This window comes from Callospermophilus lateralis, chromosome 9 (assembly GCF_048772815.1).
Source record: "Callospermophilus lateralis isolate mCalLat2 chromosome 9, mCalLat2.hap1, whole genome shotgun sequence".
Taxonomy (NCBI): Eukaryota; Metazoa; Chordata; class Mammalia; order Rodentia; family Sciuridae; genus Callospermophilus; species Callospermophilus lateralis.
The window spans coordinates 42,980,743-43,001,493 of NC_135313.1; the positions used below are offsets into that span (position 1 = coordinate 42,980,743).

Below are 20,751 nucleotides of genomic sequence, written 5' to 3' on the forward strand. Positions count from 1 at the left end.
CAGTGCATTTTTTGGAACCACCTTTTTTTTGGGGGGGGAGTCTGAACTAGTAAAACTCTATTTTTAAGCATCTTAAAACAAAAGTAAACATTAATAGTATTTGAAAACATTACATGTAACCATACCTCTACTTTAATTCTCTTTGGGGATAATTCATCTCTTTCACCACATTTTGACCTAAGGGGAAGGGGAGAGAAGAGAAAAACTTCAGAAGGTAAGAAATTTCATTCCTAAGGCATCTTAGTCTAGAACCTTCTCCCAAAACACATAATCTTGAAGCCCCAATATAAGAAATGACATACTTATATCAAACATTCAAATAATGAAAAAAAGATTTTTCATCATTTTCAAATTAATATTAAGAGACTATATAGACACCATTATTAATTTCACATTTCAAGTATAAAATGTATACATGTATACAGAAAAGCACTCAATAAATATTTCATGATGATTATATACCAAAATTTTTTTTAAAATAGAGGATATCCTTTTATGACTCAGTACAAATAATTAAAGAAAAAAAAATGACCATTTAAGATGAATGCTTAAGGTTATATGAGATTAAAGTGCATTTTGTTTATCTACTGACACTACAGATGTACTTACTCTTAACTCAGAAATCTCTCTGCTGGGAATCTATCCCAGAGGTAGAAACACATATATGAAATGTCACTTCTTCAATTCTAGGATACACAATTATTTCATATACCACCCTGAAATATTCTTGCCAACTAAACTATGAATAGTCTTCAAAGTTAATACCTTAATATAAAAGATGTGAAAACGTGAAAAAAATATATTTCACAATCAGCAAAATATGTATGGTGTTATAATGTTATTATTTCTAATAAAAGAAGACCAAAAACAACTCAAGTGTACATTAGTAGGGCACTGGACCAATTAGATGGTGCATTCACATAATTAATGCCTATAGCTGTAAAAAATAAGGAATATATGTGTGTGTATATGTATGTACTAATATAGACAGTTCTCTTATGTTAAGTTAAATAAAGGCAAAATAAAGAACATTGTAGATATATGATTTTATTAAAAAAAAGAGGTAAAAAGATAGCATTACTTGTATTTGTTTACAAATGCATAAACAAACTGGAAGGATGAAAATAAAACAATTAAAATTCCTAGACTGGGGAAGGTTAGAATAGAGTAAGAGTCAGGAATGGAAGTGAATCTTTTTTTTTACTATCTTTTTATAGTTTGGGCTTCTAAATTATATTAAAGTATTAATATATTTAAAATAGATTTAACTGGGGCTGAGGATGTGGTTCAAGCAGTAGCGCACTTGCCTGGCATGCGCGGGATGCTGGGTTCAATCCTCAACACCACATAAAAATAAAAAATAAAGATAATGTGTCCACCTAAAACTAAAAAATAAATATTTAAGAAAACACACCATTAAAAAAAAGTAAAATAAAATAGATTTAACTTAAAAAATATACAAAAAATAGCTAACATTATTGAAGGCAGTTGCTTCTATGGCGTGAAATGGGAAGGTGGGAGAGGACAGGAACTGTTGTTTCATGATAAACCTTGTGTGCTATATGACTTCTTACATCATATGTATGTATTATTTTGATTAAAGAAAATCATCTAAATAAAATACTCGAAGTTTTGTATAATGCAGCACTGAAAATGAAAAATCACTAAAATCAGTTTTTGATTATCCAACTTCAAAAAAAAAATCTTGGAAATAATCCCATATTGCTGTATATTCTTATCCTGTTACTCTATATAATTTTACTTACTATATGTTGGCAAATATGTAGATGCCCAGATAGGGCAGAAAATGAAGCCACTGTGAGTTTGAGAAAACAATGGTAAATAATAGCAAATGCTATAATATAGTAGTAAACTTCAAACTTCAGTATGTACAATAATCATTTGCAATACCTGTAAAAATTTAAAATTCTAAGGATCCATCTCCACAGATTGATTTATTAAGGCTGGGAAGGGTATTCAGGATGTGAATTTAACAAACAACCAGAGTTACTCTAATACAAGTGTTCATTTGCATCCAGAGAGACAAACAAACAATGAACTGGCAGTACCAAGTGAACAAAATAAAAATGATCCTACACCTACAGACAATGCTTAGAAACTAAAGTGAAGATAAGATAAGGAAGAATATGGTGTGTTTACAATAAATTTTAAAATCATCATTCTTTTCAACTTTATGTTTTTTATTTCAAACTCACATTTTATATTCAATTTATTAAAAGTATCTCCCTTAAAATACTAGTCTATAGTCTTTTTTTTACATTCAGGCAATCTCAAGACTGCAAGCACCTTGCAAAAGAAATCACTTTGTTTCCTCAGAGAGTTCAAAAAGTTCACATAGTTGTAGGTATGCAAATAAGTCTAAAAAGTTTTTCTGAATCGCATCAACATCCCCAAACCCAAAATAAGTATGAGAAAAATGTTTAAACTACCTGTAAGAACAACATTAACAAACTATGTCTTTCAAAAGAAAGGAAGACAAGAAGAGAATTAAACAAAACAACAAAAATCACTTTGTTAGAAGAAAAAAGTTCTGGTGTGTATTTACACAGTAGGGTGATAGACACAATTATGAATACATGAATAACAATTGTGTACTATGTATTTCAAAAAATAAAATGATTTTAAATGTTTTCATCATTAAAAAATGATAAATGCTTGATTTAAACATATAATGATCATAAGGTACTTCTTAATATGCACAATTTTTATCTTTTTATGTGCAAGTTAAAAGACTAAATTTAATTATAAAGTAATTTTAAACAATAGTGTTTTGAAAAACCATCATAATTACACTTTCATCTTTTCAAAAATGCTCATATTCAATCAATAGATGGTGTTTCAAACCACTTCTATCAGGCAATGCAAAAATACCGCCAACTAGTTAACACTTACTTGGTGGTTCTGTAAGTATATTTATAGGTGACTTCTCGAGAAATCTGCCTAGCCAGAGCAAAAAGTTCGTCTCTTCTTGTAAGCAGGGCATTATCTTTCACACAGAGTTGGGCAGCTGCTTCATTAACAGTGAGCTAGATATCCAAAATAAAGTTATAAAAATCATAAGCATTTATATTTCATTGATGCATAAAAGGTATCACTAAAGAATATAAATATTTCATATCACTGTATAATGAAACCATATTCACAAAAAATCAGGATGGTTACTCCAATTGCCAAATTTTGGAAGAAAACCAACTTATTTACCATTTTGCAGAGCCCAAACTATTCAAAATAGTCATCATGGTTTTACTTAACTTATTTATATGTTTTCTTTTTCTTCTTCTCTTTTTTTTTTGCAGGGGGGAGAGGGGGGCTAAATGGAGTTTATGGATAATTTGAAAAAGTAAAGAATATTATATAACTCACATCTCATTTTTCTGATGAAAAACCAAAGGATTTAATAATATGATATGGTGCAAATACTTTCCTAACTAAAAGTTAATACCTGGTCTGACAGCATTTTTAAGTGTGAACTGAAATGAAAATTCTTAGGTTCAAAATTAAATGATTTTAGTTAAACTTATAATCAAATCACTTAAGTAAAACAAAATTATCAAATATTAGGGCTATCCTGGAAAAATCAAGATCTTGGAGACTAATCGCTAGTAAGAGTAATCTAATTCTACCTTTCCATGATTCAATAATTTTTAGACACTGCCAAGAGAGCCGCTAGTTGACCAAACACCTTAAACTAAAATAGTAAATGTCATCCTAAACTCAAAACCTTTAATTCTTTAAACTAGAAAATTCTGTCATTTACTCGGATATAGTGAACTACCAAGAAATATATCAGATTGTTTTTAAAAAGCAAGAAATGTACTAAATCAAGACAGGATCAGTGACAAAAAAGAAAATAGGACTTGATGTCAGACAGATGTGAGATGAGTCCTGCTTCATCACTTACCAGCTCTGTGACTTTGGACAAGCAAAAATTGCTCAGAGCCTTCTAAGAGACAAATGGGAGGATAGCACTACTATAAAGGGCTCTAACAAGAAATGAGGAAACACACCTGGCACATGTTGTCAGTGTTAGTCTTGTTTTCCTTTCATTAAAGAAAAGAAAATCAGATATTCATTTTTTCTCCAGGCATGCCACCTTTATTGATAGTAATTCTTCTTATTTAAATTTTTTGAAAATACACAAGTGAAGGAAAAAAACCAAGCATGAAATCTTTCCATCTAGAATGACTACTGATATTTTAATATAGACTAATAATATTTCTCAGTACACAATATAAACTTAAGTATATATGTAAATACAGATTTGTAATATTCTTTTTTCACTTAATGTATGCTATATTTTAATCACATATTAAGGCAGAGACTTGCCAAATACATCTAGTGTGCACTGGATGCTCAATATTTGTTGATGAATAAATAAATTTTAAAGTACTTTATAATATAATTTTTCACTAGTCATATAATATCCCATTATAGGAAAGAATAATACATTATTTGAACAATCTCACTCCAGAAATTAAACTACCTTCGTTTTCAGTATACTACAAACACAGTTACATAGGGTATTCTTAAATATACATTTTTTCACATATATCTAATTATTTTTTGACATAGACTTGTTAGGTCATAGAACTAAATTTTAAGAAACTTATGCCTTCCACCAAATTACTCCTTAGAAAAGTTATTACACATCATACTACAATTTTATGAAGAGCCCATTCTTAGAATCTTGCCCAACACTGGTTATTATCTTTTTAAAGTTTACCAATATCATTTGGTTATAATTTGCATTTATTTGACTATAAAACTAAACTTTTTTGTTATGGTTTTGACTTATTTTAAAATCTGCTTGCTTAAGGAATTTGTTTAATTTTCTTTTTTGTTTGTCTTTTTAATTGATTTTATTTTTTAAATAAATGACAGCGAAATGCATTACAATTCTTATTACAATTGTTTTTTTTAAAAAAAAAACTAAAATTTTAATGTTGTTTTTTAACATATCTGACATGTATAAATGACAAATTAGAACCCATTAATTCTTTAATTTTTATTTTTTTTCATCTTTCATACATTTGATTCAAGTGAGTTATGAATCTTATTACAATTGTAATTCACAATAGCTAAACTGTGGAACCAACCTAGATGCCCTTCAGAAGATGAATGGTTAAAAAAAATGTGACATATATACACAATGGAATATTACTCAGCAATAAAAGAGAATAAAATCATGGCATTTGCAGGTAAATGGATGGAGTTGTAGAAGATAATGCTAACTGAAGTTATCCAATCCCAAAAAACCAAATGCCAAATGTTTTCTCTGATATAAGGTAACTGACTCATAGTGGGGTAGGGATGGGGAACATGGGAGGAATAAAGGAAATCTAGACAGGACAGAAGGGAGCGGGAAGAGAAGGGGCAGGGGTTAGCAGTGATAGTGAAATGTGATGGACATCATTATACAAAGTACATGTATGAAAACATGAATTATTAAAGTTTATAATGTCTGTTTCATTTTCTTACAAATTTCTGACTTCAGGAATTATTTAATATATTAGGAGTATTAATTATTAATTCTCCATCATATATAGTGCCTCCCCCCAAGTCTGGCATTAGCCTTATTAGTTTTTGCCTTGGGTGCCATGCTTAGAAATACTCTTTCCACCCAAACAATATATAGATGTTCTCCTATACTTAATCTAATAGTTAAAACCTTTCATTTAAGTAAGTAATCCACCTAGAATCTGTTATGGTAAATGGCATGATATAGTATCTAATATCTTTATCCTTAAATTTCCAACTATAATCTGTACTGGTCTGTTCTGAGACAATTAATTTGGCTACTGACAGCAAAGTTATAATAAGACCAGGCTTCCTATTTTAAGCTTGTAGCTGAATATAAAAGTGTAACTGAAGGAAGAAATCTATTTTCAGCCTTCTCCCCTCCTCCCAAAGAACCATCAAAGATCAATTCCTTCCCTAAGTTCTTTTGAAAGGTGCAATGTTATTGGAGCTAAAAGTAAAATATACTTTAAAGAATGATATCCTAAGTACACTGCAATTTCAGCATGGTAGTAGCTACAATAATTTTGAAGACCCTTCTCATATTGCTTTTTGTACTTGTAAATCTAGATTACTATGAAAACTTCTGAATTAACAACATTTGAGAAGTATCAGCTATGCAGAGCCACAAAAAACAACTTTTTAACATAATCTGTAAGCAATCTTCTAGTATGCCTTCCATCATCTTACCAGGAGGAAAAAAAAAACGAAACACATTCACTGTCACTGCATTTATTCTCATTTATTATCTTATTCTCACAGACTGAAAAACTAGACTGAAATCTCCCTACTTCAGGAAACTTCTGGTAGAAAATTAAGGCTGGAGAAATAATTTTAGCTCACTTTCAAGTAGTAAGAAGAAACTGACTTATAAAGTATCTCCCTAAAAAAAAAAAAAAAAAAAAAAGTTATCTAGATTTCATGGCCCCTAGTGGTTAATTAACAATCAATAATATATTTGAAAAACACTCCAACACAGTAGTAGTAGTTGCCAGCTGTAGCACCATGTTAGCTTTTCAAAAATGCCAATATTCTCATTTTATTAAAGTATGAAGTAACAAAATATTCTCCCTTATTGTTTTACTTATTTCTCCCACTTCCTCTTTTCATGGCCCAAAATACCAAAATTCCATTTGTATCATCTTGTAAAAGACTTTTTAAAGTTAGCTTTGTATGATTTATGACTGGACCTAAAAACTGAATCACAGATGTCTTTATTTTCAGAAAGGAAGGTAACTAATTCTAAGAAAAAATTTTATTATTCATTAAAATTATAATCTTAATCAAATGATAATTCTAGATTAAGTATTGTTGGCACAAAAATACTGTGTAAATGCTGTGTGATAGGGAGTTCAAAAGGCAATCAGTAGAATACAACAGACACTAGTATGGCAGTATGTATAAACGTGACTGTATAACCAGTGTGATCCTGCAATCTGTACATGTGGGAAAAATAAAAATTCATACCCCATTTGAATCAAATGTGTAATATATGATATGCAAGATCATTGTAATGTTTTGAGCAACTAATTTAAAAAAAGGCAATCAGGACTTCTACTTCTAGTATTCAGAGAGCTAGGTACCATTACTGCTGCATCCCCTTTCAAAGAAACAACCAAAAATGTTGAATAAAATAGGGGTGGGGAAAAACATCTTAAATGCTGGAAAAAGAGTAAGGCCAAAAAAGAATAAGGACAGTATCTCAAAGGAGGAAGTTAAATACAAGTGCTAAACTGGATGAACCGGAGCTTCAAACTTCATATCCTGAGGCTGGGGAATGTGAGAAAAGACAAAAAGGCAAAGTCCACAGCTCTTCAATAAAACTCAAACCTCAAAGCACTGAACACCAATGTATGGGTGAATAAGAAAATCATCTGTAGCCCCAGAGGAGTGCAAGGAAAATTACCCGTCTTGAACTTTGGTGCTAATAGAACAGAAAATATGCTCTTGAGATTTCATAAAAACAAACCCACCTTTATATAGATCTATGGCCTTAACTCACAATAAGTACGATGAGAATTTATTTTCTCAAAGTCCTAGAGTTGTAGTGTCTCCAGTTGCCTGGTAGAAATAAAAGCAAACAACCTCTAAGGAAGTTCACTTCTAAACAGTCCCACAGTTAAAGTACCAAGAAATATAAGTTCATAGACAGAAATCATAAAATAGGCATCAAAAGTGAAAACTAGTAGAAAAACAGGTGAATCAGACCCTCAAAAACTTGATTTATCCCATTACATTCAAGTTTTCAATTCTGTACATATTTTAATGAAATTGACACAGGTGCATTAAAATAGGTTGGAAATAATAATTTACGGCTTATATGTTATTATGTTAACTAGTATTATTATAACTATTATAATTGTATCTTTTTTATTATTATTATACAACTATATATTATGTACTATACGTTTTTATGTGTTCCCCATCTGAGGTGATGGGACAAAATGTGACTAAATGGAACTAAAAAGCAATATAGTAAAATTAATAATCAGAGAGGATAAAAGAAAGAAATTGGGGCAGAAACAAATAGAAAATTTAAAAAACAGACAATGAATAACAGAATAATCACTAACTTCTAAAAAAGTTGAAAGCCAATAAAATGGTATCTGTGAAAAACCATAGACAATATAAAATTTACCTTGTATAAACAGTAATTAAGAAAGAGAGCAAAATAAAGATATTTTCTGGTGGGGTAGAGAAGACCAGAGTGATTTTCACCAATAGAATTTCATTAAGAAAAATTTTAAATCCTACTGATTTCATTTAGAAATCAGTTAAATTAAATCCACCTGAGACAGAAGGAAACTAGTCCTAGATGATAAATTTGAGATATAAAGTATGTGTGTGTGGTGGAGGGAGGAAGAAGTAGAGAAAAACTAATAAAATAATGGAAATTAATCCAAAATATTAGTAATTATAATAAATGTAAATAGACAAAATTTTCTAAGTTAAAAAACAAAAAGATTGTTAGACTGGATTCCTTAAAATTCAATCATTGGTATTTATAGGAGATACAATAGAAAACATGAATTCAGAAAAGCATAGCATAAAACAATGATAAAAAGATGTAACAGGCAATTATTAAGAGACCTAATATATTTATATATTGTATTTGTAATATCAAACAATGGACTTTATAACAAAATGCATTAAATGATTAATAAAATGACTACACAATGCAAAAAGAAAAAAAGACAACTCTACTAACACACTAGATTTTAAAACACAACTCTTATTTACTGATATAGCAAGTAGCTCCCCCCCCAAATAAGTAAGAATATAGGAGATTTGAATAACAAAGTCAATAAGCTTATTAAAACAGACACACAGAGAAGACTCCACCAACAAATGCCAAAGATACAGTTCCATATATATCAAAAACACTGACTACATACTGGATCATAATTAAAATCTCAAAAAATTTTAAAGAGCTGGCATCATGAAAACTATGCTCTCCAGAGCAAAATGTAATTCGATTAGGAAACACTACAAAAATAATGGAGGCAGGGACACTTCTATTTGGAAATGAAATCATAAAGGTCAGAAAAGAAATCATAAAACAAAAAATAATCAGAACTAAAAAATAACAAGATAATCTCATATAAAACTTTGGTGGGAATAAGACTAAATCAACATTTATAATTTTGCTTGCTTATATTAAACATATAAGGGGCTAGGATTGTAGCTCAGTGGTACAGCGCTTGCCTCACATGTATGAGGCACTGAGTTCAGTCCTCAGCACCACATAAATAAATAAAATGAAGGAATGGTGTCCATCTACAACTAAAAATTTTTAAAAAATATAAGAATGATAGAACTGATGAACTAAATACCCAACTTAAGCTAGAACAATAAAATACAGGAAAGTAAAACAAACACATAGCACAACCAGAAATATCAGTAATACGAAGTTAAAAGCCGCTTCTTCATAAAGATCAGGAGTTGGGAGAATGGTTCTATAAAAGGCCAGAGAGTAAATATTTTAGGCTTCCCAGTCTAGTTTATGTCACAACTACTCAATTCTGTCATTATAGTTTAAAGGCAACCATAGACAATACATAAATAGGCATGGCATGTGTTTCAATAAAAGTTTATTTACAGGCTGGGGATATAGCCCAGTTGGTAGAATGCTAGCCCCACCTGCACAAGGCCCTGAATTCAATCCCCAGAACCACAAAAAGAATTTATTTACAAAAACAGATACTAGTTTGCAGATATCTGAAAAAAAATAAAATAAAATTTAGAATCCTCTGTCAAGGTTGATCCAGGGGTAAAAAAAGACAGATTCACAGACACAATTAGTTCTTAAAAACCATAAAGAACTTTCAAGCCAGCAAGTTTGAAAACAGATGAAACGGACATATTGTAAGAAAAACTGTAAATTTATCAAGTGATTTAAGAAACAGAGTACCTTAGTAGTCCTATAACTTACTTTAAAAATCACTGGCCTGGGCTAGGGTTGTGGTTCAGTGGTAGAGCGCTTACCTAGCAGTCTAGCACATATGATGCACTGGGTTCCATCTCCAGCACCACATAAAAAAACTAACAAAATAAAGGTATTATGTTCATCTATGACTAAAAATATTTAAAATAAAAATAAAAATAAATCACTGGCCTGAGCAACTTAGCAAGTTCCTAAGCAATTTAGCAAGACCCTGTCTCAAAACAAAAAGTTTTTGAAGGGCTGGGGATGTAGCTCAGTGGTTAAGTGTCCCTGGATTGAAATCCCTGAACAAAAAATAAATAAATAAATAAAATAATAATAATAATAATTAGAAGGAAATGCCCAACATTTCTTTTGAAGTATTAGATGCTAAAAACTCCCAATTCTAAGCCAAGAATTCAGAATACAGCATCAAAACTTATTAATAATGTTTTTCAGTCTTTGGGTCTATCAGATTCTGTACTCCTTTTCTCTCAAGCTCAAACTTAACTTTCTCTGAAACATCTCAGCCTTGACTTCTCAACATTACAATGGCAATCAACCTAAGCTTGGCTTCATTGCTTATTTTATGGGTCTGGGTCCTTGTCTTGGTAACCGGTGTGCAGCCCAGTTCCTATATAATTTCAAGAGATATATATTCTTTACTACCTTGTTGTTCCCAACCATTCCTCTCTCTGAAGATCTGAGGCATACTGTTTAGCCTAGTTTAGCATTTACTATCTGCTAACATCTCTTTGGATAAATAAAATATTCTGGGTGTTGGAAATTCTTTATAGTACTACATCTGGGTACATTTGTCCTACTTGTCCCACACCAACTACTTGTGTGGTTCTAAACCTCATCATCCTCTGACACTAACTTCATGGTCTGATTCCTATAAACCAGACTATGTCTAGCCAGGTCCTAAACTTCAGTTTTTAAAAAAAACAGCGTTTAGGGACTGGGGGCTGTAGTTCAGCAGCAAAGCACTTGCCTAGCATGCATGCATGAGGCACTGGGTTCAATCCTCAGCACCACATAAAAATAAATAAACAAAGTAAAGGCATTCAGTCCGTCTACAGCTACCAAATTAAAAAAAAAAATTAAGCATTTAACATGATTCACGCTATAATTCTTTCCTAAACAGTATATGATACATTTGGAAATAAATATAAAAAGTTTATAAGAAAAAAATCACAGGCACTTAGGGGAGTTAAAAAAAATTTCAGATGTAGATAACTTCCATCCATACCTACATATAGTTGCTTTGTCTTGAAAAATAAAAAAACAGCATCCATAGAGTTTCTATAAAGAAAATTCTCAGGACAGTGAGATTAAGCCAACAGTGAATTAAGTCATACATTTCCTTGTTTGGAAGTTGAAGGCAAACTAGTAACATTTTTTAATCTTAAGGAATTTAGAAAAACAAACAAAAGTTTTTCTGATTCAAATAAATGAAAATATGAGAAATTTTTATAATACCTCAAAGTTACACTTAATACTTTCTTTAAATTCCCTCAGGATTTTATAATTTTATCCAAAGTCTTAAAAAGTTACTAGTTTAAAAAAGCTTACTGATTCATAAACATCTATCCTTTATTACTGGACTGGATTCACAAACTCGAGTTATAAGTAACCAGTGGTCTAAGTTAAATTTTGAAAACATAAGCCACATTTTTCAAAGACCCCACCTCCACATCTCAGCCTACTGGCATTCATTTTGAGTGTTCCCTTATTTCAGGAAATCCAGGATGGTCTCATTACTTAAATACCACCTGTACTTATTTATCTAAACAAGCAAAGAGCCCCTTACCAAAAGCCAAGTGTAAAAATAACTTTTAAAGTATTTTTTAAAATAGAATTTTTTGCTAGGCCTGGTGTCATATACCTGTAATCCTAGTGGCTTAGAAGGCTGAAGCAGGAGGACCAAAAGTTCAAAGCAACTTAGGTGCTAAATAACTTAGTGAGAACCTGAGATCCTGTCTCAAAAATAAAAAATAAAAAAGGGCTGGAGTTGTGACTCAGTGGTTAAGTGCCCCTGGTTTATTCCCTGGAACCAAAACTCTCTCACACACACACACACACACACACACACAAAGCGGAGGGGACTTTTTATAGTGAGACTGACTGGATTGTTTTGAGTAATCTTTTGAAAATATTTTACCTTGATAAAAATACAAGTCTTTTGACTCATCTTTGTGTTTCATGTGCTACATTTAAAAAAATTTATGAAAATTGCATTAAAGCATAAAACTAAAACTACCAACATGCTTGCCTCTTGTTTTCCATTAATAACAGCCAGATAGCTTTTTAACTGGATTCCTCTACTGGTTCATAGGTTAAAAAAAAAAAAAAAAGCATCAAAGTGTAACTGAACTATAATGCTAAACATGTTTTCTACACAAGTTTCTGTGAGGCACTTGTGTAGAAATAATGATACTTAACAATTGCAAAAGGACACATACAAAACAGTCACAAACTTACTGTGATTTAAGTCATTCTGCTAACCAATTCTTTGATCTTAAGCTCCAGTATTCATATCTAAAATCACTTAAAGATCAAATGGTTAAATTGCTGAAAACAAGATTAATATACAAATCTCAGCCAGTGATAGTCATTAAAAAAGGGGGGAAAACTCATTTGGATTATATCCCTTTATTTGTATGTCCTATTTAAATCAAAGAAATTTAAAAACATACATACTAGACATTTAATATTTGACCTAACAAGAAATGTACAAAATAAACATCAATAAGAGAATTCTAGCTGGCCTCCATGGTATACACCTATAATACCAGCAACTGGGGAGAATGGAGCAGGAGGATTACAAATTCAAGGCCAGCTTGGGCAACTTAGCAAGCAAGACCTTGTCACAAAATTAAACAGGCTGGGGATGTAGTGGTAGAGCACTCTAGGCTAAATCCCTAGTGTCATAAATAAAAAACAATATAACATAACTAAGGAAAACTTATTTACAGTGAGACCCATACAGGAATATAGTATATGTATTAATAATATTAATATATTAAATTAATTAGTATTAAATTAATTAGTATAAATTAATTAGTATTAAATTAATTAAATATACTATATTCCTGTATGGGTCTCACTGTTATTAATAAATACATATACTATATGGGTCTCACTGTAAATAAGTCCATTTTTATCAAATTAACTTAGGCATTTAAGGCATTTATAATCAAAATAACATTTTGAGAAACCTAACAAATGCATCTAAAATTTTATTTATGTAACATTATCTTACAAAAAACAAAAACAAAAAAGTTACAAAACTAAATTAATGAAGAAATACGTCCTTTTCCAAAGAGTATACCATATTATAAAGCTACATTAACTAAAATAACTCTATAAAAATGAAGAAATAGAAACTTAGACCCATGAGACCATATAGGACAAGATCAGTAAATATGATTACATAAAATTAAAATTAAATTAAAATTTCACATGGTAAAACACTCTGAAAGGTCAAAGGACAAACAATAATTTGGAAAAATGTTACAATGTCAGGCAAAAGCTTAATATCCCTAAAATATAAAAAATATTTACCAATTTTTTAAAAGTAAGACAACTATAATACCAAATCAAAGGATATAAACATAAAGTTAAATGCCTCTTAAGCATATAAACAATAAATATAAAATACTCATCCTCACTAAGAAAAGTACATTTAAGCAACAAAAAGTTTTCATCTGTTAGACTGAATATAAGATGAAAAATAATGTAAAATGCACTATTAGCAAGTATGTGGAGAACTAAACATTTATTTGCACAATAGCAGAAGTATAAATTGTCACAGCTTTTTTAGAAGACATTTTAGCAGAATATTGAAATAGTAAATATTCCTTGATTCAGTAATTTTTGTATGTTGGAACAAATTCTATAGTAGAAGCCTATAAAGGTATTTTTTAAAATGTCACTATATTTAAAATCCTACTTTATTTCATAAGTGAAAAACAAACTTCTTAAAAATGCAAAGATTTTAGGCTTTCTTTCACTGTTTAAATTCTGACATTTTTCTAAAACTTACTTTGTTGTTTCAAAGCTAAATCATGTTTGAGTGCAACACAACACACCCCTAAACAATAAATTCAGACTCATTTAATATTATTTTGCTAACACCTGAACTGTTTTTAATATCACTTTTAGGAAGTATATCTTTTTTTTTTTTTTTTTTCCTGCAAGCTTTCAACAAAAAGCTTGTAGTTTTTACCTGGGCTGGCATGTAGTTTAGTGGTAGAGCACCTGCCTAGTATACACAGCCCCTGGGTTTGATCCCCAGCACTGCAAAAATAAATAAAATAAAACCACTACCAAATTTCCCTTTGAGGAATTATAACACACCACACACACATTTCTTACCTCATGAAGTGTGAGATGTTTCCCATCCTTTCTCTTTGAGTCAAATCTGCCATATATTGCACTGTATTTTCGAATTTCCTCCTCTTTGTGTGGATCATCATCACTCATCTCAAAAATGTGACCAATCATTTTGGCCAACTTCTTGTTGTTTTTTAGCAGCTCTTTCACTTCATTCAAGTCACTTTTTGGCAGTGTGGGGGCCATTCGCTCCACACACTCTGCCACAGAGAGGGCAGCAGCAGCATCCAGTGCTTCACTGCTTTCCTTAGGAGAAGCCGGAGAGCCAAGGTCTGCTGGGGACAGACTGTGTTCGCTCTCAGTAGCATGGTGGCCTTGCCATAGTCTGGACTCACCAACACTCTGCAGTGCTAAGCTCCCCATCACATCTGACTTCCCCTGTCCCAAGCTCTGCACACAGGTGGTGGCAGCACATTTGGGAATTTTTAAATGAGGTTCCCGGGCATTGCTATTCCTTTCATAACTACTGCAGGATATTCCTAGCCATGTTGGTGATCCCTCTGGTAATTTGTAGATAGGTATGCTACTGACAGGAAGGGAAGTCAGTGGCTGATTGAAAAGGCCAGGGTTTGTAACCCAGTCTCTCAAAGCCTTCTGTAATCTTCTAACATGTAGGGGTTTGCTAGCCATGCCAACGAGTGCCATGATTTCCAAAAATTCCTCTTCTCCAGCTTCACAGAGTTGCTGGACATCATCACCACCTTGTTGGATAAAGGCATCAAAATAAGAGAGCAGATTGGCTTTCTGCAATATTCTATATAGCTGCAACTCTCCCAGGGTCCTGGGTAAGGCCGCAGCCATTACTGTAGATGGGTTTAACCTACAAAAAGAAGACAGGAAAAACTTACCACACTTGCTTCAAACTTCTTAAACCAAATATGTTATTAGACATTACAGGATTTAAGAATGAAGTACAGGAAGAACAAAAACAAGAGAATATTTGCACAGCAACTAACTGTTCTCCCTTACACATCTTTATCCCATTTTGCACTTACAACAATCATAACCATCAGTAACTAAACTGGCCTATTTTTCTAAAGGAGAATAAATAGTAAGCAGGAGACTGGGGACTCAAACCAAGGCTCATAGGGCTCTATCTCCCATATTTTAGGGTATTCACTTTGCTGCTTCCATGATGCAAAGATAATCAAAATTAGCAGGAGGTAAGAAGTACATCACATGATAAACACTTTACCTTATTTCTAATCCTCATAGTAGCCTCTGTGAGATAGGGATAATTACTCCTATTTTATAAAGAAAAATTACCAAGATTAGTCTGGCTGGTAAAGAAAGATAAATTTCAATATGAATTGGAGGTAAGAAAATAGAAGGTGGTATATTTAGGAACCAAGAAAAGACTTCAAATAAGTGTCAAGACTTGTGATCACTTAAGTATAAATGATAAAGAAGATAAAGTTAACATTTATTGATATTTCCTGTGATTTTAAGAAGAGTTACAAGTAACTATGTAATTACATATCTGAGAAGTCTAGAATTATGACAGGTATTCAACATACAGAAAAATCAGGATAATGGGATTCCTTTTCAAATGCATGGCACTGAAATGCAGAATGGAATGCTTTTATAGAACTACCCTTCATGGAAAATAATAGAACAGGGTCTAAGTATGTATTTACTGATAAAGATGTAGGATGAAACCTAGAGGGTAGGTGAGCCCTCCAAAGCAGCAGCAGAGAGCCCAGGGCAGAAACAACATATAGAAAAAAGATACTTTTGGAGTCCAAGCAAGAGAGAGAAACCTATTTTTAAAGAAACAGAACAAGATCCAGCAAAGTACTTCTTGACCTCTTAGCAGGCTTCAAAAATTGTCTGGAGACCTCCCACATACAAAGAAGAGTTGGCCAAGTATTTCCATTTAAGAAAACATAAACTTGCTGTAGTCAATGCACCTTTAGGATTAAAGGACCCTGGAGCCCTCTGTGGAAAAAATTACAGAAGGCTAAAAGAATACATACATCAGAAGAAAATAGAAGTCTATTCTCAACTCAAATGGTACGAAGCAATAGTTAACTTAAGATATAATGAAAGCAAAGGCATATAAGGAACACTCCTGAAAGCAAGAGTCATTAAACCTGGTACATGTTTTCAAATGCCACTAGCCAGAATGCTACATAAAATGCTAGTTTCACTCACCACAACAAAGAGAACACATCTCCTTATCACTCTAAAGACTAAGAGCAGAGAAGCCCCATCTCCAAGAACCTTTATGTCATCCACAATCTGTTTTGATCAACTAGTGATCTCCTAAACTTGATGGTTATTTTCAAGGGCTAGCATGGACATGGCCTGTTGACATTCAAAAAGACATAAAAAAGAGCAAATTAATGTTGAGTAACTTCTCCATGAGATGCTTCTAAAAAACAGTTTCCCAGGTCCCTCCAGGGATTCAGTAAATGAGGCAAACTGCTCAAGAAGATCTCTATTTAGTATTTCCTCTGAGCAACACAGACACTGTACAGGTTTTGTGATCATCTACATTCTTTAGGTTCACCTTAGGGTTCATGCCCTCTCAGCTGTCTGGATAAAAATATCTTAGCATTTTCTAAATCACCTAAATGGAGATCTGCTTGTCCTTCCAATTTTATCTTCCTGTTGGATGTGAGCTCACAAAAACATAGCCCTTGGGAGTTACAGATGTTTACATTAAACCTAATAGAAAAGCTTCTAAAAAAGTCCAAAGTGGAAGAAATTAACTTTCTCATCATACACCTAATACAATTGCTCCACATGCTTTCAACTGGAGTATACAATACACACACATATAAATAAACATGTACATAGATAACCTTTTTAATAAGAACTAACTATGCAGTGTTTATGGAGTGATCAATTTACTCACCATCACTCACTCCTTATGTTATGGAATAGAGAACATGACAAAAATCTAGAATAGGGTTTTGAAATATTTTTAATTAACATCTAAAAAAATACATGGTAGACAAATATAAGAGAAACAATAAAAGGAGAGCTAAAAGACCCAAACTTATTAAGGCAGTAACTTTAGGAAATAATAATGTTCAACTTTTACGTTTTCCTATTGACACAGAAAAAAAAAAAAGAAAACTCCCTACTTCCTAGAGAAGCACTCACGAACAAGGAAATAGTAGTTATGGATATAATAACTCCATAAGGACTGATAGGACCAAGTATACATTTCCAAAGTCAAGATAAGAGTTGAAAGATAAGTAAGCAAACTATTCAGAGTCCCAGGAGGCTTTCTAAAGACCCATACTTACTGCTGGGAAAAGTTTTTTCCCTAAGCTTTTACCTTAGGAGAATGTTTCAGTTTCCTTCCAAAGCCTGCTGTGATAATTTAAACACCCACCACTTCATACATTAACTTGATTCAATTTAAAAGAAAACTTTTATAAGATGGGATTCTGTTTTCATAAAACCTGTAACAATTCATGCTTCAACATAAAGTTCAAATAAGTTAAAAGCAAATTTCAACCTGCATCTCTCTGCTCTGAAGTAAATATAAAGGGTCACAATATATTCAGATAGCTTATAGTATAGTAAATCTACTCAGCTGAGAAGCATTACCAAGGCTTCTACAAAACATCCTGGAACCCCATGCTGAGTCTGACCTTTCCATGAAAAATCCACAATTAAGAGAAAGAAGTTTTCTTGTTACATTTGAAAGATAATAGGAGGCCTTGCTACTCCTGCACAGCAAACTTCCATTTACAGGAGCTTATACATTCCTCATCCTGGTCAGACCAATAAAAAGACCAGTATTAAAGAAGAAGAGTTAAGGGCTGGGGATGTGGCTCAAGCGGTAGCGCGCTCGCCTGGCATGCGTGCGGCCCAGATTCGATCCTCAGCACCATATACAAACAAAAGATGTTGTATCTGCTGATAACTAAAAAGAAATAAATATTAAAGTTCTCTCTCTCTCTCTCTCTCCCCCCTCTCTCACTCTCTCTTAAAAAAAAAAAAAGAGTTAAATAACAGATTAGTTAGACCATTTGATGATGTTTCTTATTCATTTATCCATTTTAAATGGTTATGATTTGTCCCAAATCTTTAAAACAAATATGTCTCACTTTGGCTCCTTGTAAGGTAAGCATCAGTCAATTGCAAGATTCAAATTATGCTAAGTGACATACGGAGCTATCTTATACAGAAAGACTTTACTGAACAACTTCTTTGCTGTGGAAAACAAAACCTTTATATGATGTTCTCCAAGCTGCCATGTAAGGATATACAAGAGGACAGAGGCCTCTTTCATGGTCCCTAGGAAAAAGAAAAATCATTCCTTCAAAAGAGGTCTCAATCCAGCCAGCTTTCTGACCCCATCAATCTATCAATCTCTAGTAACTACTGAGTTATCACCTGGTCTCTTCCTCTCTCATTAATCTCTCTGCTGCAAGTCACTCCTTAAAATGCTTTTCATTTGACTTTGGTAAATGTTGTATCATTTTGTTTTCCCTACCTTCTCTGAATATATTCTAAGTGCAAGGTTTTTTGTTTTGTTTTGTTTAAGTGGGGGGTCTTTTTATGTTGCCTAGACTGATCTTGAACTTCTGGGCTCAAGTGATCCTCCCGCCTCAATGCTGAGGCTACAGATGTCCATCAGTGAACCCAGCTTCCAAGGTTTTACATTAGGTCTTTTTTCTGTTGTCTGTCCATATTCTCCCCTGATGTTCTGTCCCGTTGATGGCTTCAATTATCACTATAGACAATGAATGCCAAATCTCTATCTACAGCTTGGACCAAATGTTCAAAACCAAGGGCTATGTAGTTACTCAAAGTGTTCTCAAATCCAATGTACATCAAGCTCTGGTTGCTGAGTTACATGTCCACCTTATATATGAAACTAAAATAATATTTCTGTGATGTAATGAAATAAAAACTCATTTAAAAGTGTAATTAAATTTTGTAGAATGTGTATTCTCAATAAACAAATGCTAAAAGCAAAATTATCACATTTGCAATTTTTTTTTTTAAATTTAAAAAGTGATCCTTACATTTTTTTTAATTTAAAAAGTGATCCTTACATCTAAGAAGTTTGAGAACTATCAGAACCAAATTTTCTTGTGAATTATATAATATGGAATTTCACCCGGGGATTGTTAAAACCTCAAGTTTGGTATGTCCAAAAGGAAGGACATTGTCTCATTTTCTGGATTCTCAATTTCACTATTCACACCTTCCTGGTGTAATTTTAGTTGCACCATGACTTTTCTGATTTCCTGGACCGATAAAAATGTGGATTCCATCTTTGTTTTTTCCTCTTCCATCCTCAAATCTACATGTCCTTAGACCATGCCACCCTTTTTCTTTGTTTCAAAGGCACCTAATTCTGATTTTCATTGTTTCTTGCCCAATTTTGAAAATAGTTTTCTCACCTTTAATACATCCCACACTGCAATACTAACTTCATTTCCCATAGGACTATCTTCACTCACCTAGGCAAATTTCCCTGCAGCTTAGAAAAAGAAACCCAAGCTACATACATGGGCATCTCAGATCCAAACCTTTCAAATCTGTTTCTTAACATGACCCTGTACTCAGGCCAAAAAGAGCCCCTGGGCATACCTCAAATGTGCCTTCCATTTCTCTGCCCAATGACAGACATCCTTCCTCTACAAACTTTTTCATAAAGCCTTTCAAACACTGTCCTCTCCCTTCTTGGAACCCCACAATTTTTCCTATCTTTCTCATTTTTTTTTAATCTATTCAAGTATGCCACACACTTGAGTCAGTTCTGGGGATACAAAGTAAAGACTGTCCTTTATAAAGAATACAATTAAGAGGAAGGAGATAGACAAGAAGCAGACAGTTAAACGTTGTGATAAAAGCTATGCAACATGTCATACAAAGGATCCACAGAACAAAGATGACTTAACCTATCTCTGTAGAACAAGTTATTGTAGTTATAAGCACCCAGAGGATAGGAATTAGATCTCATTAATCTTTTATTCACCTTTATTCCTAGCAAAGTGTTCTATGTAGAATAGCATCTCTATAATGATTGTTTAATGAAACCCAATATTTGAGTCAGAATCTGATCAGCAGCCTCCTTTCATATTTCAAAAGGGACACCTTCTGGGTAAATTGGCGTCCCAGTGAAATGTCAATCTAATAATGGTACATTCTGTTACTTTACCTATAATTCTTTTCATTCTCTCATCCTCAATACTTTCTCTTTCTTAGAAGGCCTTTTGGTAGACTCTCATAATATGGCTATTTTCCCAAGAGATCAAAGGATGTGCTCCCAAATATAGGAACTGCATGTGGTTAGAACCAGATTTTTTTTGGTAGGGGGAGATACTGGGGATTGAATTCAGGGGCACTTGACCACTGAACCCACATCCCCAGCCCTATTTTATATTTTATTTAGAGACAGGGTCTCACTAAGTTGCTTA

At 32.6% G+C, this 20,751-nt stretch overlaps 1 protein-coding gene across 3 annotated transcripts in view; it reads right to left on the minus strand.

The window, feature by feature from the left end:
• Positions 1-20,751, minus strand: part of Nab1 (NGFI-A binding protein 1) — a 48,374-nt gene that overhangs the window by 23,128 nt on the left and 4,495 nt on the right. For all 3 annotated transcript variants that reach the window (XM_076865947.2, XM_076865945.2, XM_076865946.2), the window contains 3 exons: positions 14,342-15,179; positions 2,914-3,047; positions 126-177 (listed from right to left, as the gene is read on the minus strand). In XM_076865947.2, coding sequence (XP_076722062.1) covers positions 126-177; positions 2,914-3,047; positions 14,342-15,160 — 1,005 coding nt within the window. In that variant the 5' untranslated portion in view covers positions 15,161-15,179. The remainder of the gene's footprint in view (positions 1-125; positions 178-2,913; positions 3,048-14,341; positions 15,180-20,751) is intronic.